Source organism: Peromyscus maniculatus, chromosome 4, assembly GCF_049852395.1.
Source record: "Peromyscus maniculatus bairdii isolate BWxNUB_F1_BW_parent chromosome 4, HU_Pman_BW_mat_3.1, whole genome shotgun sequence".
NCBI classification, from domain to species: domain Eukaryota; kingdom Metazoa; phylum Chordata; class Mammalia; order Rodentia; family Cricetidae; genus Peromyscus; species Peromyscus maniculatus.
Window position 1 is genome coordinate 109129000 of NC_134855.1, and position 21228 is coordinate 109150227.

Sequence of the window (21228 nt, forward strand, 5' to 3'; positions counted from 1 at the left end):
TGAGAGCTGGGTGGTGGTGGTGGTGGTGGTGGCGGCGGCGGCGGCGGCGGCGGCGGCGGCGGCGGCGGCGGCGGCGGCGGCGGCATCGGCTCACACCTTTAATCCCCGCACTTGGGAGGCAGAGGCAGGTGGATCTGAGTTCAAGGCCAGCCTGGTCTACAGAGTGAGTTCCAGGACAGCCAAAGCTACACAGAGAAACCTGTCTCAAACAAAACAAAAAACAAAGACTGGTGAAAGTTTGGCTGTTAGTCACATGACACACTACATAAGTTTTTAACATGTGGCTCGTGAGACGGCTCATCAAATAAAAGCACTTGCCATGCAAGCCTGGCAACCTGAGTTTGATCCCGTGTAAAAGTGGAAAGAGAGAACCACCCCCCCAAAGTTGTTCTTTGAGCTGCACATGCATGCTGTGACACAAGAACTCCCTCACATACATCGTGTACACACACACAACAACAACAACAAAAATGCTTAAAGGCCAGGCGGTGGTGGTGCACGCCTTTAATCCCAGCACTCAGGAGACAGAGGCAGGCAGATCTCTGAGTTCAAGGCCAGCCTGGTCCACATAGTGAGTTCCAGGACAGCCAGGGGCACACAGAGAAACCCTGTCTAAAAAGAAAAACAAAAAAAGAAGAAAGCCTGAACATACATTTTTATTTCTGTGTGTGTGTGCACGCGCGCGTGTGCACCATGCATATGCAGATACCTACAGAGGCCAGAAGAGGGCACTGCACTGCTCCCCCGCAGGTGGAGATGCAGACAATTGTTAGCCACTGCTGCAGGTGCTAGGAACTGAACCCAGGTCCTCTAGAAGAACATCAAATGTCCTTAACTGATGAGACACCATCTCTCCAGGCCCAATGATATTTTTTAAATTAAATATAAAAGGACACACACACACATTTAAATGTAAAGTTAGAGATCCTCTTGCTTCTGCCTCAGGCTCCTGGGTATCAGGACTTAAGTCATGTGCCACATGCCTGTTCTTTTATATCACACATGTTTTATTGTCCCCTCTTATTTATTATGTATTTGTACTTGGATTGCAAAATAATAGGTTCTCAGATAGTTTCTCCATGCACACCTCTGGCCCCTCACTTCCCCATCCCCATCACTCCACATCTTGCTTGGACCCATCTGCACCCAGAATTACTTTCTCTACTTTGATTTTGCCCATATTCTATCTCCCATCTCCCTCCCTAAATACGTCCCTGCCCACCATAGCCCATTTCTAGTTTCCTATCTTCCTCTTGCACTCCAGATTAAACATACAAAACAAAAAAAAAAGTGAAGATATTACCCTCATCTGAAAAAACATTGGTCTTTCTGAGCCTGTGTGACCTCACACAGTATAAATTTTCCAGTTCCATCCATTTACCTCAAATTTCATTGTAACATTTTTCTTTACAACTGAGTAATATTCCTTTATATGTATGTGAATCTGCCCCTGTGTGTGTCTGTCAGTTGTGTGGTCGTGTGTCTGTCCCTAACAAAGGGCTTTGCTCTCTCTTTTATTGAACAGCACAAAATTATCACATGGAGAGAGGATGAAGGATACTTCAGAAATCTTTAAAAGAATTTTACAAGTATTTACGTTTCTGATTCCAACTGACTCCACCTGACCAGATAACTGTTTGTTATTACAACATCATTGTCTATTAACCAATATCCATAAGCATCGCATTCAACATTTATGGTGGATATTCATTTTAGAGGATTGATTTCAATCTCTGTATTTGCTGTTTTCAGCAAAAGATACACATGCATTGTTGTGGTCAGGGACATGAAAGAACACATAATTTAACATTGCAGCTCTGCATTAGCCTAGGTTGTAAAAGCTGATTACATGGGAAATCCTAGGCAAGTGTACTGGCTGGTTTGTGTGCATCTTGACACAAGCCGGAGTCATCAGAGAGGAAGGAGCCTCAGTTGAGGAAATGCCTCCATGAGATCCAGATGTAAGGCATTTTGGCATTTTCTCATTCAGTGATCAGTGTGGGAGGGCTCAGCCCAGCCATCCCTGGGCTGGTGGTCCTGGGATCTACAAGAAAGCAGGCTGAGCAATCCAGGGGAAGCAAGCCAGTGAGCAGCACCTCTCCATGACCTCTGCATCAGTTCCTGCCTCCAGGATCCTGCCTTGATTGAGTTCCTGTCTTGACTTCCTTCAGTAGTGAACAGTGATGTGGAAGTGTAAGCCAAATAAACCCTTTCCTCCTTAACTTGCTTTTTGGTCATGGCGTTTCATTGCAGCAATTGAAACCCTAACTAAGACAAGTAAAGTTGGTTATCTCATTATTCTCTTAAACGCAGGTAAACAGGCTGAGACACAGTCGGGCGACAGTCTTAAGTCCTAAGTGACCTCAAAGTGAATAACTCTGGTTGTGAGGTCCAGCAAAAGTTCCAGTTTCTTAGAATGTCAGATGTTTGTTTGTTTGTTTGTTTGTTTGTTTTTTTGAGACAGGGTTTCTCTGTGTCATTTTGGTGCCTGTCTTAGAGCTCATTCTGTAGACCAGGCTGGCCTTGAACTCACAGAAATCCGACTGCTCTGCCTCCCGAGTGCTGGGATTAAAGGTGTGTGCCACCACCGCCCGGTTAGAATGTCAGATATTTTTGCCATAATGCATTGCCACAGAATCTTTCTTCACACTTATGTATTTATTGAAGGGGTTGCATGAACGCTACATTATGTATGTGGAGGTCAGAGGACAACTTGCAGGAGTTAATTCTCTCCTTTTCCTCTGTGGTTCTGGGGTCAGAACTCAAGTCACCGGGCTTGGTGCCAGGTGTCTTCCTCTTCCCTCTCAGCCACCTGGACAGCTCTTCAGATGTGATCTTAATGTCGTTTTTCTCAGCATTTCCCGGATGGCCAAGGATGGCCAATGCTTTTTAAAAAGTGTTTACTAGGCATTTGTATTTCTTCTTTTGAGAACTTTCTATTCAGTTCTATTGACCATTTTTTAACTGGGTAGGTGTTTTTCCCCCCTCAGTGTTTAGTTTTTTGAGTTCTTTGCATATTCTAGACACTAATACTCTGTTTTATGTGTAGGTGGCAAAGATTCCCCCAGCCCCTGTTTTGTGGCCTGCCTCTCTGCTCAATTGACCATTTTCTTTAGTACATGAGATCCCCTTTATCAACTGTTTCTCTTACCTCCTGAGTGACCAGAATCTATTTACAAAGTTCTCACTTGTGCCTAGATTCAAAGTGTACCCCCTACCTTTAGCAGTTTCAGGATACCAGGTCATAGGTTGAGGTCCTTCATTCATTTAGAGCTGAGTTTTGTGCAAGGTGAGAGGTAAGGATCTAGTTTCTTTTTTTTTTTTCCCTGCACGTTGAAATCCAAGTTTCCCAGCACCATTTGTGAAGACGTTGTCTTTTCTCTGGTATATATTTTTGACATCTTTGTCAAAGCAGCTGTAGGTATGTGGATTGTAGCTGAGTCCACCATCCTATCCCGCTGATCTAAGTATCTGTGTGTGTCATGCTGTTTGTATTACCATGGCTCTGCAGTATATGAGATCAGGTATGGTTACCTACAGCAGCGTCTTCTCGTGCAGGATTGCCTTGGCTATCCTGTCTTGTGTGCCTCCATACAAAATTCAAGGGTCTTTTTTTTTTTTTCCTGTGTCTGTTAAGAAAAGACTGGTATTTTGGCTGGGACTGCACTGAACCTGAAGATTGCTTTTGGTAGAACGGCCATTTTCACCATATTAATCCTGCCAATTCATGAGCAGAGGAAGCCTTTCCATCTTGTGGTGTCTCCTTCAGTTTCTTTCTTCACTGTCTTAAAGTTTTCATGGCACAGGCCTTTCACCGCCTCTGTTAGGTTTAATCTCGGGGTTTGTGTGTGTGTTCGTCACTATTGTGAATGGGATTGTTTCCCTCCATTCTTCTTTAGTACATTTGTCATTGAATGGAAGGAGGCTACTGATTTTTGTGCGTTAGTTCTGTATTCTGACAGTGTGTGTGGGGAAATATGATTAAAATAATTATATGGAATTATCAAAGAATTAATACAATACTATTTTTAAAATGATAAATTGTGTCCCACCACTTTGCTGAAAATATTTGTCAGCTTTATAAGGTTTTTGGTGGGTTCCTGGGGATCTCTTATGTGTAAATGGTAGCATCTGCAAATGAGGATACTCTGCTTTTCCTGTGTGTAGCTCTTCTATTTCCTTCTCTGTCATATTGCTCCAGCTAAGACTTCAGACACTACACTGAATAAGAGTGGAGAGAGTGGACATCCTTGTCTGGCTCTGATCTTAGTGGGAACACTTGAGGTTTTCTCCACTTAGCAGGAAGTCAGGTGTGTAGCATATGGTCTTTATTATGTTGAGTATGTCCTCCATCTCTAGCCTCTTCATGATTTTATCATGAAGGGATGCTGGACATTTTCAAGCACCCTTTCAAATATAATTAGATGATCATGTGATTTCTGTTTTTGAGGCTCTTTATGTGGTGGATAACATTTATTGGAATCACCCTTGCATTTAGAATGAAACCAGCTTGGTCATGAAGAATGATCTTGGATTTGGCTTTCTGGGATTTTACTGAGAAATCAACATTTAATTTTCTTTCTTTTGTTGTGTCTTTATCTGGTTTAGGTAATAATGGCTTCAAGAAAAGAGTTTGGAAGCCTTCCTTCTTTTTGTATTTTAGGAAATAATTTAAGAAGTATCGGTGTTAGCTCTTCTTTGAAGTTCTGGTAGAATTCTGCAGTGACTCCATCTGGTCCTGTGTCAATTTTAGTTGAGAGAATTTGTATCCCTGCTTCAATCTCATGTCTGGTTATGGGTCTGTTTAGATTATTTCATCTTGGTTTAATTGCAGTATGCTGTCTGCATCTTAGGAATTTGTCTGTTTCTTTTAGATTTTCCACTTAAATATGTGCATATGATTTTCTGAATTTCATTGATGTCTATTGTAATGCCTCTCTTTTCCCGTCTTTTTTTTTTTCCCAAGACAGGGTTTTTCTCTGTGTTGTTTTGGAGCCTATTCTGGATCTCGCTCTGTAGACCAAGCTGGCCTCGAACTCACTGAGATCCACTTGCCTCTGCTTCCCAAGTGCTGGGATTAAAAGCATGCACCACCACCACCCAGCTCTCTTTTCACTTCTAATTGCATTAATTTAGATCTCTGTTTCTTTTGGTTCCCTTGGCTAAGGGCTTGTCAGTCTTGTTTATCTTTTCAAAGAATGTGCTCTTCCTTTCAATTCTTTTTATCAATGTTTCCATTTCATTCATGTCAGCCCCAACTTTAATTATCTCTTCCCATCTATTATTTTGGAGTTTGGTTTTGGTTTGTCCATGTTTTTCCAAGGCCTTCAGGTGCATCATTAAGTTATTGATTCTCCTTTATATTTTGAGACCTCCTTTATGCCCTAAGACTTGATCAATTTTGGAGAAAACTCCACAGGCTTACAAGGAGAATTTGCATTCTCTAGTACTTAAGAGGAATGTTCTGTAGATGTCTGTTAGGTTCATTTGATTTCGTCACTTAACTCTAATGATTCTCTTTGATATTTATTTGGATGTCCTATTGGTGAGTGTGGGGTATTGAAGTCACTAACTATCACTGTACCTGGCTTAATCTGTGGTTTTAGATCTAGCAGTACTTGCATGAATTTGAGTATGCATGTGTTTGGGGCATAAATGTTTAGGATTGTAATATCTTGTTGGTGTAATATCTTATTGGATTCCTTTAATGAGTGTTTTAGTTAGGGTTTTTATTACTGTGAAGAGACATCATGACCACGGCAACTCTTATAAGGAAAAAAACATTTAATTGGGGTGTCTCGCTTACAGTTCAGAGGTTCAGTGCATTATCACGATGGCAGGGAGCATGCATGCAGGCAGGTGTGGTGCTGGAGGAGCACCTGAGAGTTCTACATCTTGCAGGCAATAGGAAGTCAACTGACTTACTAGGTGGTATCCTGAGTGTAGGAAACCTTAAAGTCCACTCCCACAGTGACACACTTCCTGCAACAAGGCCACACTCCAACAAAGCCACACTTCCTACTAGTGCCACTCCTTGTGAGATTTTAAGGGACAGTGACATTCAAACCACCACCATGAGTACAAAGTGCCCCCCCCATACCTCTTCTGTTTCGGCTTGAAGTCGCTTTTGCTGGATATTAGAACAGCTACTCCTGCTTGTTCCCTGGTTCCATTGACTTGGAATAGTTTTTTCCATCCTTTTTCTCTAAGATGGTATCTATGGTTGATGAGGAGGTATATTTCTTTAAGCCAGCCAAAAGATGGATCCTGTTTTCTAATCCAATCTACTAGTCTGTATCTTTTTACTGGGGAATTGAAATCATTAATATCCAGAATTATTATTGACAGATGTATATTACTTCTTGTCATTTTGATTTTTTGTGGTGTGTTCTTAAATCCATTTTGATTAGCTACCCTAGTATTGTTATGTCTAAAAGTCTGGATGTCAAGTGTGGTGGCATATGAATGCAATCCCAGCCAGCACTTGGGATATGAAGGCAAGAGGATCTGGAGTTTAAGATTATCCTCAGCTGCACACTGTCCTGTGTAAGAGCCTGTCTCAGCAGATTAAAAGAATATGAAACCAATATCTGGAGTTTTTCTAATATCCAGTCAAACAGACTTCAAGTCAAAACAGAAGTGGTTTGGGGGGGGCACACATACACAGACACACACAAATAAACAAAAACTTAAAAATAAATATAAAAATTGTTTTCAAACCTAGAAATACTCTGCCTAAAACTGGCTTAGGGATAGCATGGTGGTTTGAATAAAAATGGCCCCCCACAGGCCCATAGGGTGTGGCACTGTTACAACATGTGGCCTTGTTAGAGGAAGTGAGTCACTGTGGGGGCGGGCTTTGTGGTCTCTTATGCTCAAGCTACACCCAGGGTAGAACACAGACTCCTTCTGCTACCTTTGGATCAAGATGTAGAACTCTCAGCTCCTTCTCCAGCACCATGTCTGCCTGCACACCGCCATGTCCCAATACAATGATAATGAACTGAACCTCTGAAACTGTAAGCTAGTTTTCCTTTATAAGAGTTGCCATGGTCATGGTGTCTCTTTACAGCAATAAAAACCCTAAGACATCAACAGAACTGGAGAAATCTTTGTGAACTTCATAGGCAGATTAAACAGGCATAGCACAGTTAGCCCGAGATTGGATGTGCAGCTCAAAGACCTAGGAAAATGGCAGCATGGTGTGCTCCTGAAGAGGCCTAATTTAACATTAGTACAGCCATGACAGGCTACAGACTAACAACACTGGGACTAGGCCTCACCATTGCAGTAACCAGGAAAAACCACAGACTGTACCCTGCGGAGGACCAATCAGAACTGAGACAAATAAGTGCCAGGTGCTCCAGAACATTAAGGATAGCTCACATCACTTGTATACAGGCTGCTGATTTTCTTGCAGCAATGTCAGTACCAATCCCCGTTTGACAAGACTTCTGTTACGTCACTCCTGCCCAATCAGAAGTTCAACCCCCATCTGAATCTGGAATTCCCCTACCCCCACCATCCTTTACTCCTTAAAAACCCTGCCTCAACTGAGCTCGAGGTGCTCCCTGATCCAACCGCTGTGTTGGGAATGGTGCAGACAGAGAGCCCAAGCTCGAGCTTGCAATAAAGGCTCATTGTTTTGCATAAGAACTCAGACTCCTGGTGGTCTCTGGGGGCGCTCATGACGTGGGCATAACACTCCCACCCTGTTTGGTTGCAAGGTACTGACATCCTCAGCTGGTATCATGGACCATGAAGAAGCAAGATGAAAACACAATAGGGAAAAGTCCTGGGTTTCTTTTTCTAGAGATGTAAAACACGTGTATAAATAAAACGTCACAGCTGGGCGTTGGTGGCGCACGCCTTTAATCCCAGCACTCGGGAGGCAGAGCCAGGCAGATCTCTGTGAGTTTGAGGCCAGCCTGGGCTACAGAGTGAGTTCCAGGAAAGGCGCAAAGCTACACAGAGAAACCCTGTCTCAGGACGGGGGTGGGGGGTGGGGCGTGGGGAGTCACAGTGGAAGGAAGAGAGAGAGAGAGAGAGAGAGAGAGAGAGAGAGAGAGAGAGAGACAGAGAGAGACAGAGAGAGACAGAGAGAGAGAGACTCCAAACCAAACCAAAGACACCATGTATAATGCCTAAAGAGTAGGATAGTGGAGTGGTCAGCTGGCGGCATTACTGGCTGCCAAGTACGTTGATCCCATCCTGCTTCCAGTTGCCTCTGTTCTCCATAGCCTATGTGCACAGCCTCCTCCACCTGAGGGACCTTCTGCTCCTCCTTGGGGTCCATTCTCGGTCATCCTTCAGAGTTTGAAACCCACCTCCTCCAGGCCTCTGTCATCTGTGGGGAGCCCAGATAGGGAAGGCTGCAAGTGGGAGGCCCCACTGAAGATTCCGGAAGTGAGGCCAATCTTCATGAGCTGGCTGCCATCTGGAACGGAGAGCAAGGAGTGCAGCTGGAAAGTGGAACCCTGTTTTTCTGTTTATGAAGAAGGAGGTGCCAGCTCACAGCAGAGTCACCAAGCTTAGCCTAAGCCCCGGATCGGCAGACTCCTATGCGGCTAGGAGGGGCAGGGTCTCACGCACTCCCATTTCCAGCTAGGAAAATGATCCTGCCTGAGACCTGAGACCATAGGTCACAGAGAGGAAGTTCTTCTGGGCGGCCCAGCAGGCAGAGTAATTCCTGGAAGGAAGCTCACATCTCAGGAATCTGGTAGAGAGGAACACTGTTGAATCTCTGTCCCAGGAGTTGCTCACTGCCAGTATCCAGGGTCTGAACACAGGAGGAATGGGCCACCATCTGGGCAGCCTAGCTTTTGAGCTGGGACACAGCCCAGTCACTAGTCCCCGTCCTGTGGCTCAGCAAGGGTGGGCCTCGGAGGGAGGCAGCCTGCAGGGACTGCCCTCCCGTTTCTCAGCTGCAGTTCCCCTGCCTATACTTTGAACTGAAAAGGCTTTATTGCCACACATGTGGGGCAGGGGGACTGGAGCACCCAAGTAAGGTTCCTGGCTAGGCATAGCACATTTTGAAGTCCAGAGAATAGGCTCCATAGGTGAAAAAAAAATAGCAACCCTTCCCTTCTCTTTTGTGTGTGTGTGTGTGTGTGTGTGTGTGTGTGTGTGTGTGTGTGTGTGTAATGTGCACCCACTCTCCAGTCTTTGGAACAGAGGCAGCAAGTAAGGCTTGAGTAGAAGGTTGGAGCATAACTATACAGTTCTCTCCACTGACCCTTAGCGTCGATGGGCTTAGACCGGGAGAACAGCATGTCTTAAATATTAATGTTACTCTCTGCCCTAAAGCTGCCTACTGCTCTGCCATGTCGTGGGTACCAGGAGCAAGGAGCTCTGCTCTGCCTTCCAAACTCAAAGATTCTTCTTCTTAAAGACCTATGCGGTGGTCCCTGGGGCTGGGAGCTTTCTGAGCAGGACACGGCACCCATAGTAAAGTGTAAGGGCCAGATTTCTCTCTCCCGAAGGCCTGGAGAAGGGAGGAATCCTGGGAAGTGGTCCTAACCAGGGCTGGCCCAGGTGGAGCAAATGTTGGGAAGCTCAGAAGGTCTGGGTCTGAGGGCCATGAGAGGTGCCAGAGGCTGGGACTGGGAAAGACAGTTAGGGACATTACCCAAGGGCAGTGCATGCTTTGAATCACGGGATCTCCTTTGGCTTTGGCGGAGCCATGGAGAGTGCTGGATGGATGGCATCATGGGCAGGATTTCCGTGTTTGACAGTCCACCAGATACACATTAGAGACTGGAAGGGTAGGACTGGAAGAGAGGGCTGCCCCTGGAAGGAAAGAGGCCCAGAGAAGGGCCCGAGGGAAGCTTAGGGGAAGGCTTGACAAGGAGAAGACACACCCTGAGGCCCACCAGAGGAGAAGCTAGAAACCCGAGGTCAGTGGGTGGGCCCACGCGGCACTAGAGAAGAGCGGGAGAATGGAGGGCCGGGTTAGGGGAGGGTAGACACTCAGCAGATCCTTTGTCGGCGCCCACAGGGGCCAAACCTTCCGTGGGGACGGAATCAAACTTCTCATGCGCAACATCCTCTGTGTGGACTGGAGTTGTACAGGGGTGGGGCTGGGACGGATGAGGGCTGAAGCGGGACTCAAAGCAGAGGGGAAGCTGCAAGAGGGGAGAGCCCTCATCGCTTCGGCGAGGGGCCTGCAGCTGTGGCCCTCAGCGACAAGGGAGGAATGGGTGGTGAGACAAAAGACAAAGCAAGAAGCAGGTGTGTATGGGAGGGTCTGGCCCTGAAGGAGATTCAAGCTGGCTGGAGGCCTCCGCAAAAAAAAAAATCTTGTCACACAGACCCTCACAGACAAATACACACAGACACAAGGCACAATATCACCTGTTCATGCTGCACAGATGCATCCTCAGGCAAGCAGGGAAAACTGCTGACTGCACACACACACACACACACACACACACACACACACACACACACACACACACACACGCCCCTAGCCCTGACCTCAGACGACACTCTGAGACAGTGGACCTGGTAGGGCTGCAAGCCCTCAGGAAGGTAGCATTTTCTCTGGCAGTGAAGGAGGGAAAACGGCCTTGTGCAGGGTGGGATGGCAGACAAGGCAGCTCCTCTCCTTGTCCTCTGGGTCTAGGGGAGCAGTCCCAGGGAGGTAAGATCTAGAAGCAGCTGGAGCCCTTGTGGGCTCCTGAGAACAGAGGCCCTGATGCGTCCTGGGACAGGACAGGGTACGTCAGCTCAGGACAGAGCCCCAGCAAGCACCTGACAACCACCCATGGCTTCCTCTACTGTCTCCTGACAGTGAAGCCAGGTCCTGGCATCACCGGGAGGTCCTGGGTCGATACAAGAAGACTGTGAGCCCTGTTTGAAAAGCTGAGGACTTATCCCCACTGAGGCAGAATGGGTGGTCTCTGGCCAAGCATGAGGTCCGTCTGGAGAGCTAGGTTCTGCCTTCACCCCCTATTCCATATGACCATTGAGGACACCCTCTAGGAAAAGTGTTGAGGAAAGAATGGAGAGACTTCAGAGATCTGGAATAGGGTCGCGCTCCGTGGGGACTAGACTCTGGGCAGCAGATGCCACGGCCCAAACCCAGGGTGGGCAGCTGGGGAAGTGGGAGCAGAAGGCCTAGAAGGGTCTGGAAATCTCCTCCCACCCTGCTCCTCCCCCTCTGCCTTCTCCCATCCCACCCCTTGGGCTGCCCTCCGAGCAGGGGAGGCGCCGCTGGCCCGCAGTGCTGCGAGAAGCTGGGAGGGGCCCGGGACGCGGGACCAGGCTGGGCCCCTGGGCTGAGCTCCGCGCAAGCAGGCCCCGCCCCGGCTCACACATCTGGGCGGTGAGCGCTGCCATCCGGCCTTGGGGGAGGGTGCAGAGACGGGCCTGGCGCACGTCGAGGGCCACAGCAGACTTTGCCGCTGGCTCTGAGCTAGCATCCAGGCGGCCAGACCCGGCGGAGCTGTCCGCAGGGCGGAGGTGAGCTGGGGAAGGACCTCTAGGCTCCCCTGGGAGACGCAGAGGCTCCTCTTTGGGGCTGTAAGCTCATGAAGTCGCGGGCTGGGTGGGAGCAAATCTGCAAGCTCCTCGAGGAGGCGGGCCCGGGCCGGGGGAGGCAACTGAGCTCTGGCTTTGGGACCCTCACCGGAGGCTTGGTCTGGAACGACCCAGTGCATGGGGAGGTGGGATGGCGGCTGGTGGGAGAGCCGCTGTGAACTAGGGCCTGCTCGCTTACCCAGCTGTGGGGACCTGCTGCCTGGGCTAGAGGTGAGACTGGAGGTTGAATATTTGTGTGTCAAGAGGTGCCTCACGAGGCTCCAGTCACTGAGGTCCGAGGATGTGGGGAGAGCATCTGAGTGGCCAGTGTGTCAGTATGCAAGGGACTTTAGGTTTCTCTCCGCGAAGCCAGGGTGGGGATCCAAGTTGGGTGGGGTCTGGGCTTCTGCAGGGTTGGAGGAGCTGTCTGTGGAGTCAATCTGTCCGGTGAAGAAAGGGGAAGGCGGGAACTCTCACTCAGGCTGCCTCGAGCAGATGGAGCCCTGGAAAGTGAAAAACTTCACTGGAGACGGTGGGCAGGGGAGAGAGAGAGCTTCAGGTTTCAGTGGGACAGAGGCTGTGAACTCGTTATTCCCACGATGAGTACCCAAAGGGGTGGTACGTATGTGGAACGCAAAGCTGAGGTAGAGATTGGGGACATCGGTGGCCATTTCCATCACCCCTAGCCATTACAGGAGGGAGTAGCCTCCTTACTCCACAGCCTTTTCCTGGTCCCCTCTCCTTGAGGTCATCTCCCCAGAATAGGGTGGGGCAGCCCTTTGGGTGACGTAACTGATCCGACCCTGGTCCCCCCGGTTGAGTGGCCCAAACTAGCTTGGAAGAAATGTCTGTAACCTCAGCTTGTTGACAGTCCTGTTGAAATAAAGGGCCAGCAGGCTGCTAAACGGGCAGCACCAGTCAAGAGAGGCAGGGTATTGCAGGGTCCTGGAAGGCTGGGGCACAGTGCCACGCTGTTCTTTCTCCTGGGCTGTCTCCAGCTTCCAAAACCACGAGGCAGCCAAGAGAGAGCCACATACGTGCATCCCAGGTCTTAAGGGTCCCCAGCGGACACGCAAGGTCATAGGCAGGTGTGACAGTTACCCGCTACCTCACTGGGGGTGGTGCTTCAAGGTCATAGCTAGAACAGCTACCCACTACAGCAGGGTCCCCGGGAAGAGGGACCTGTTAAGATATGGGTGGGTTCTTTGTTCTCATGGGTTTCACATAGAAACAGGAAGTCCAGCAATACCACACACCTACAGGGTTCTGAAGAGCATAGGTACCCACCTAACCACTCCACTCAAGAAGAGACCCTTGAAGAATTGTGTCCATCAGGCAAAAAAATTCTAGGTTATTGTGAGACTTGGGGAAGTCTCTGAGTTCCCACTTGGCACACCCTGTCCTAGTCTGCCGTGATTGACAGACTGTGCCTATTAGACGACAATCGGGGCTGTAAGTGAGGGTGAACCTGAAGAGTATGAGCCATGAGGCCAAGAGCTAGGAGTCAGCCATAGACAGGGTAAGGGGCTGTCTACAGGTAGAGTAGTGATCAGGCTGGGATCTGGATTTGGCATGCAATTTCCATCCAGAAATGGAGTTACTTTCTGTAAACCAAATAATTCTACCCGGTGACTCTCAAACTCAGATGTTACCACCCAGAAATTAGAAGTCCTTGGGATGGGGGTCTGCTTCCATCTGATTCTATCCCTGTACTCTAACGAGACCTAGCTGTTGGGAGCTGAGTTATCCTAAGCTCCTTAGGCAGCATTCTCCTCAAATGTTTTTGGGTACACATGCCTGATATGGTGGGAAGGTCACATGTATGTCCCTGTACACCTGCTAGCTCCTTTACCTCCATCTCTTCGGAATCTGTGGAGATTCCTTTATCACAGTTTGTTTCAGTTCCTACCTCCTTCAAAAAGAACTCAGGGTAGATACGATAAAATTCTCAGTAAGACCCAGTACTAAAGCCAAATCCACATAGAGAAGTCAAGAGCACTGTCCACACACACCCAGCTCCCTGCCTTGCCCAGCACTCTCCATACCTGGACTTGGTCCTCACAAACCCAATGCCACCCATTGTGCTGAGGTACAGAGAGGTGACACACTCTTAGATGGTACCGTAATGGGCCCTGGTGGAGGTATAGGCATCTACTTGTGACATGGAATTAAGCCTCAGAGTGACAACTCAAGTCTTTTTCCCTTGGAAGTTCAAGGTTATTTTCCGCTATCCAATAAGCTTGGCCCAGAAAATCCATCCATCCATCCATCCATCCATCCATCCATCCATCCATCCATCCATCCATTCATTCATCAAAGTGGTTCTCAGCACCTAACTGAAGCCTATGACATGGAAGTGCTCAGTACATGTTGTGGAGGGCTTTGATGCAGTGGCATGCCCGTAAATACAGTCAGTTCCCTAAGTTTTACCAATTTTTGCAATGTAAATACTCCTAGCCATGGCTGCTTTCAAGCTGACATCACTATGTAAGTGGATGTAGAACTAAGAGACAGTGTCAGCTCTGGAGAGTTTGTGGTACCCAGCTCTAGTTTATCCCTCTCATCTGAGCTAGGCTTCTGCCCTGATCCCAGGGTTCCTACAGGTCCCCCTACTTACTTTGCCTCTCTTCAACATTATCCCTTAGCTACAGCCAGCCCTCATCCTTTCCCTAATTGTGGCTCCTGGTACAGCCGACTGTGCCTCTCCAGTACCGTGGAAGCAAGATTGTATGTGTCTAGAAATCTCCATGGTGCTGGCTACACAGGGGTACCCTGGATGTACAAGAGTCTGGCTGTCCTTCCCTGATGCTGGGTGTGTTCGGACAGTGTGTGAGCAAGGGAGTATCCTTGTGTGTATGGGTGTGCCACTGCCCGGCTCTATGTCTGCTTGTGTTCTGTTAGCAAAACTTCCTGATCAGGCTACAGAGAGGTGCAGCCTCCACCTTTGCTTAAAGGGATAGCCAGGCTCACATGTAAGAGCAATAGCCCCCATGATTTGCAGACTATGGGGCAGCGAGAACACTTGAATATGGCTTGATCTATAATGAGAATCTAAATTACCTTGGGAAGTTCATTAAAATACATGTTCTGGCCAGGCAGTAGTGGCACACACCTTTAATCCCAGCACGTGGGAGGTAGAGGCAGGAAGATCTCTGAGTTCAAGACCAGCCTGGTCTACAGAGCGTGCGTTCCAGGGCTACACAGAGAAACCCAGGGGCGGCAGGGGGCAGCAGGGGGGGGGGACAGAAAAAGAAAGAGAAGCGGGGAGAGAGAAAATAAAGAAAAAGAAAAATACAAGGTCGGGGTGGAGGAGTCTGAATTTCCACAGCTCCTGTGGGGGGGCATGGTGATGCTGGGACTGCTGGACCGGAGGCCACACTTTGAGTAACAAAACTATTGATGGGTTGGAGGCATTTGCTTAGAGCTTGGACCCCATAACCTCACAAATTCAAGCTCAAACTCCTCCCATGTTAGGAACAAAAATACAGATAACCTTGGTTTATAACAAACGATCAACTTGAATCAGCAAGCGGGCTCATGGGTGAAAGCACTTGCCATGGAACCCTGGTGACTTGGGTTGATCCCTGGAACCCACATCAAGGGGGAAAGAGGGAAGTGATCCCAGAAGTTGTCCTCTGACAGCCACGTGAACACCCTAGATGCCTCCATAGTCAACTTCTCCCCTCCGGTAAAATGATAATTAAAAAATTAAAATGTGTTTAAAAATGAAAACACATGAACACAAAGCCTTCCTTGCCTCCCTCCAGGAACTTGTACCCACCCTCCTCAGCCAAGCTTCTTTTGCCCAGCTTTACCTGGGTTTATCTGTCTTGGACGAGTAGGACAGATATTTGAGGTCTTAAGGACTTCTTTAAATTATTTTTTTAATTTTGTTTGTATGAATGTTTTACCTGCATGTCTGTCTGTCCCACATGTGTGCCTAGTGCCCACAGAGGCCAGAAGAGGGCTTGGGTCCCCTGGAACTTGAGTTGAAAATGGTTGTGAGCCACTGTGTGGGCGCTGGGAACAGAACCCAGGCCCTCCTCTGCAGGAACAACAAATGTTCTTAACTGTTGAGCCATCTCCCCAGCCCCTTTGTTCGAGGACTTCTCAAGATCATCTAGCTTCACCCTCTTCTCTTGCTGGGGTTGTCATGGAACCACAGGAGGGTCCTTGGTCAGCCTACTTCCACCTGCCAAGCCTTTAAATGTCCTCCTCCCTCCCCTCCCACTCCACTTCCTCCCAGACTCCCATGACAATGACTCTCTAATGTATACTCAGGGACTGCTCCCTATCTCCAGACGACACCTCTGATGGCTAGTTTGGTTTTGCTTTGACCTCCGCGGGACACAGCCTCCACACTCTGCCGGCTCCTGCTGCCCGCCTTCCCTGGCCTGTCTTTCCTTCCATCCCCCAGCTTAAGTCAGAAGAGTTTCCTCCTAAGGCCCACTTAATGGGTCTGATCAGCTCTGCTGATTTACACTACCACCTCTGAAATGTCTGCACTTCTATATGTCTGAGGCGCACAGTTTGCAGTCATCTCCAGCCTGGAAACCTTTAGCGCCCAGCTGATTCCCACTTCCATATTACTCTCTAGCAGTTCACTCTCTCGGGCAGCCAGAGGTGCAGACACCGTCGGTCATGCTCCACCTGACTCTGCAACTTCCAAACCTCGAAGATTTCCTGTTGCCCTTCACATAAAACCCAGTCTCAAGGAGGGTACAGCCCAGCTCTTTTCTCCCACACCGACGCCATCTTCACGTCCGTAGTATGCTTGGCGTTCTCAAAGTTACTTTTCATGCTTGTCTGATGGCGAACTGATCACCTAAGTCCCCAGAACAGGCACTGATCATTTCCTAAAACATGGCTGGTGACCGATCCCATGGTGAGGACACCTGACTAAGCAGGTAAAATGAAAATTTGGCAACAAGCAGTCTGCTGAATGTCCAATGACCAAAAATGACTTCAAAAGCAAAGCTTGAATAAATCCAACTGTCTCTGGCAGGGCTAGCCTGTGTCGCACTTGTGTGGCCCACAGCAGCCTTGGCTCTGAGCACACAACATGCCCCCTTGGCACTGTGCATGCCCATTGTCCACGAAATACCCACAGAAGCTGACAGAAACACCTTAGTTCAGATTTGAGACTGGTCTGTGTTAAGAATTGCAGTGTTTTACTGTACATACAAAATGATGGAACTCTTATCTGACTCCTTATAGGAACATACTGGCTTAACAACGGAGAACAAAGACTTTCAACATCCTCCTGCCAACCCTCTACATGTAGGTATCATTGGGTTGTATCATGTTAGAAATTTTTTTTGTATTATGTTAGTGGGTTTCTTGTTGTTTTTGTTTTTTTAAGAATGTTTGATTTTTACCCGGGCACATCTTTAGTCCCAGCATTCGGGAGGTAGAGGCAGGCAGATCTCTATGAGGTCGAGCTTGGTCTACAGAGGAGTTCCAAGACAGCCAGAGTGGTTACACATGGAAACCCTTTCTCAAAAAACCAAAATCAAACAAAAACAAACAAACAAACAAGAATTTGACTTTTATGACTTCATTTTTATTTATTTTTATTTTATTTTATGTGAATGGGTGTTTTGCCTGCATGTCTGTCTGTGCACCACTTCCATGCCTAGTACCTCTGGAGGCCAGAAGGGCATCGAATCCCTTGGAACGGGAGTTTCAGATGGTTATGAACTGATGTGTGGGTTGATGGGAATTGAACCCAGCTCCTCCAGAAGAGTGCTCTTAACCACTGGGCCATCTCTCCAGCCATGAGGATGTTTGATTTTAAAGATTGCTTTTTTGAGTTGTTGAGTTGAATTTCATTGAAAAAAAAAATAAATGAATTGTGACTTGAGATTAAAATAGAATTTCCTGAAATTTCTGAAATGGCCCTAGACATGCTTCTGTTATTTTGAACTTATGTGAAGCAGCATTCTCAGCTCGGCCATTATCAAAATGTCAGTCAACTCTGACAAATGTTGAAGAGATTTTACATTCTGTAATATCAGATATTCATCCAATATTTATTTATTGGTTTTCTTAAAACAGGGTCACATGTATCCCAGACTACCCTTCCTCATGATATGTAGCCAAGGTTAACCTTGAATTCCTGATCTTGCTGTCTCCACCTCCCAAGGGCTGAGAGTAGAGGCATGAGCCACCATGCCTGGCTAAGACTTCATTTTTGAATGTAAAAAAGAAGCAAGCACATCCATCTCACTACTATTCAAATTTTCATCTATCTTTTTTTAAATGTTTTTGTTGTTGTTGTTGTTGTTGTTTTGGGGGTTTTGTTTGTTTGTTTGGGTATTTTTTTAGTTTTTCAAGACAGGGTTTCTCTGTGTAGCTTTGTACCGTTCCTGGATCTCACTTGTAGACCAGGCTGGGCCTCGAACTCACAAAGATCCACCTGCCTCTGCCTCCTGAGTGCTGGGATTAAAGGCATGCGCCACCATCGCCCGGCTCATCTATCTTTAATAAGTGGGGAAATCACATATATATGTTTGTGAATTGTTTTCAAAATAAAGTTTTATATGACTTATTATGAATATTTTCTTTACAGTCCTATTTTATATAATTATAATACCCTGGATTATATACCCTGGATTGCATGTAAAATAGAGTCTCAAATGAAACAGGGTCTAAAGGGGAAAGTTTAAGGATCCCCACTGTGGGGCCACAGAACTTGTTCAGCTGTGAGGGGCCCTGGCTGCTTCTCCAGTAGACCCAGGCTCCCAGCACCCACTTGGCGGCTCACAGCTATCTGTAACTCTAGATCCAAGGAATCTGTCACCCTTCATGGACACCACACACACACACACACACACACACACACACACACACACACACACACGTTATATAAGCATACTCATAAGGCAATAAAAATATTACCAGCACAAAGTGAGCACCAAACACTGAGGAGGGTTGTGGTTCCTACAGAGCAAAGACCAATTTTTGAGCAAGCCAGGCCTGTGGAGACTGAGCTCCAGATGAGATGAAGGGATTTGGTTAGATATGCTAACAGAATTGTGATGGTGGTTTTCAAAATGTGACGACATCTTTATCTCCAAGAGAGACACACTGAGGAGTTTGTAGGTGGAACAGTATGACGTCAAGGATTAGCATCAAATGACTCTGGATCAGACTAAAGGAATAGCACAAACAGCAGTCCGGGAAAGAGCCAAGAACGAGTAAGCCTCATTTTGCTTGTCTGTTCTTGTTGACAGCTACAGAGACTGCAAGGATGCTGACTGTCCCGGAAATGGGCCTGCAAGGGCTGTATATCAGTAAGACCTCTACTGCTCCCCTCCCCCCCCCACACGCCCACCACCCCACTTGCCTTGGCATGCAGACTACTAGCCACTGGCCCCAGTTGCCTCTCTCCGCACAAGTTCTGAGAACCATTCTATACATTCTACACTCGTGTGTGTGTGTGTGTGTGTGTGTGTGTGTGTGTGGTGTGCACACCTGTGCATGTGTGTGCAGTGATGGTCTGTACACAGAAAGTATCTGTTCGGAGAGCCCTGTGTGTGTGTGTGTGTGTGTGTGTGTGTGTGTGTGTGTGTGTGTGCATATGCTTGTCTGTGTGCAAAGGACCTGCATGTGCTTTGTGCAAGTACGCACATGGGACCCTTTGTGAGTGTCCGTAGGATCCCTATGCACAGGACCTTGAGTGGTCTGCAGGGGAGCCTGTGTGCACTGAACTCAGCACATCTGCTTTCATCTGGGTGTAGGCTGTGTGCTCTCTGCAGGGTGGGAGACCAGCAGGCAGGCGGGACACTCCTCAGGAAGTCCATTCACAAAGACCTGGTGGGCTGGGCCCTTCCTTCCTGCCTCCCTTCCCAGGCTCCAGCCACAGCAACTGCCTTTCACATTAGAGCTGATAGCAGGGCCTAGTCCATACTGGATGCCCAAGGAAGGGGATCTTGAACTGTAGCTGCCCTGACCTTGTTCTTCTGGTACCCAGACACACTGCAGCTGCGTCCAGGCACTTCCTATAGACCCTCGAATGCATCCCTGGGCTATCCCAGGGCCACTGTCAAGGATCACGGACAAGCTGAGGGAGCACACACAGATGGCCCTGGCCCAGAGTACAGTCAGTCAGACCTCCTGACATGGGCCTTCATGCCAGATCCCACTCTGCTTCTCCTGTCAGCCTCCCTAACCCCATCCATTGGTGTCAGGGTCTCAGGCCATCCCCTCCCATGACCCTTAGCAAACCTTCGTGTGCTGGTGACTAGTGACTTCAATGCCACCTTCGGGTGTCCTGCCAGGCTGGCCTTCCTGTCCCACGGTGTCTAATTCAAGCCATACCCGGGGCCCTCCTGGAGGTTGCTCTGTTTCCTAGACCCTAAAGTCCAGCTCAGGCCTGGGCCCTTCAGGATGATCTCAGTGGCCCTTCTGCCCCCAATGCTAACTTGAGTGTACGCATGTGTGCTGGGACAGGTGATCAAAACTCCTGGTGCTGAGGAGATCCCCAGACACAGAGCTGGGCTGGGGGTAGGTGCTGCCTTCCCTTTCTGGTCCTGTCTGTGCCCTCTGGGAGTGGGGGACTCCCTCAAGTCCTGATTAGAACCATGTGACCTGACGTAATAGCAGAGAGGAGCCGCCTGCCTCTGGGCCGCATGTCCCACCTCACAGCCCCCTCCGGCCCTGCCACAGAAGACTATCTGCTCACCATTCCTGCCTGCCCTCTCTAGACTGTCTTTCTACCACGAAATACTTCTCTGCCTCCTTCTGTTCTCCTGTGTGTGCTTAAAGGGGACTTGGGAAACTGTGCCCAGGTGATACACACAAGCCACCGTGCAGGGGGACAAGTGCATCTGCCTGGCCCAGGAAGGTGCTTAGACCTCAACCCTGCACCATGCATGTCCTTCCTACTCTCTCCTGTCTCCCTTCCCCTCACAAATGGCCTCTTGCCTCAGCCAGGCTTGGAGAGAACAGATCGAGCCCTTGTGTGAGGCCGGGGCCCCTGCTTCCCAGATCGTTCGAGGGTGACTTGGCCTCTCTTCTCTACAGGCTCTAGCCCAGACAGATCCCCAGTGCCCAGCCCACCCGGCTCCCCGAGGACCCAGGAAAGCTGTGGTATTGCCCCGCTCACACCTTCACACTCTCCAGTAAGCCCTGATTGGGGATCTGGGTGGTCGGTGGCCCGGGTGGTATGGGAGAGGGTGGCCCCTGGCAGAGCTGTGGTGGGGACTGGACTGAAGAAAGGCACAGAGGCATGCCACCAGGCCTCCTACCCCTGGCACAGCAGTCATGTGTCCCCATGGCCTTGAACTATAGACGTAACAATTCTACTGAAAACATAAGCTCCGGGTAACTCACTCCTACCGCTCTCCATAGAGGATGACTCCCAGGAGCCACTGTGGCTGACCTGCTTAGGCAGGCATACGACTTTTCTAGGTCCTCAAGCCCTGTTCCTGCCAACCAGAGCCCTAACACACCCTAAGTCCCATCTCAGGGAAAAGTACATTGTTTAAAAATATTTAGAAACTGCACAATTGAGGACCTAGCCTCTGTTCCCACAGCTTTCCTGGGTTACCTACCCTATATGGCCTTGTCCTGACCATCCAGCTTGGGGTCCCCTGTTCTCAGGGGGCTCAAGTCGAGCTTGGGAGAAGTAGGGACAATTCCACACATGCATTGCGGCCCCTCCTCTCTTCTACAAAACCGGAGTCTGGTTTGTGTTACGCAAAG

At 48.5% G+C, this 21228-nt stretch overlaps 1 protein-coding gene across 5 annotated transcripts in view; it reads left to right on the top strand.

Moving 5' to 3' along the window:
* The window catches only part of Hspa12b (heat shock protein family A (Hsp70) member 12B), a 40364-nt gene that overhangs the window by 10270 nt on the left and 8866 nt on the right, over nucleotides 1–21228 (top strand). For 3 of the 5 annotated variants that reach the window (XM_076570665.1, XM_076570666.1, XM_076570664.1), the window contains 3 exons: nucleotides 16738–16800; nucleotides 18756–18815; nucleotides 20548–20645. In XM_076570665.1, the coding sequence (XP_076426780.1) occupies nucleotides 18773–18815; nucleotides 20548–20645 (141 nt within the window). In that variant the 5' untranslated portion in view covers nucleotides 16738–16800; nucleotides 18756–18772. Of the gene's footprint in view, nucleotides 1–11245; nucleotides 11464–16737; nucleotides 16801–18755; nucleotides 18816–20547; nucleotides 20646–21228 lie in introns of those variants that run through there. The other 2 variants (XM_006984549.4, XM_076570667.1) reach the window with 2 other exon arrangements.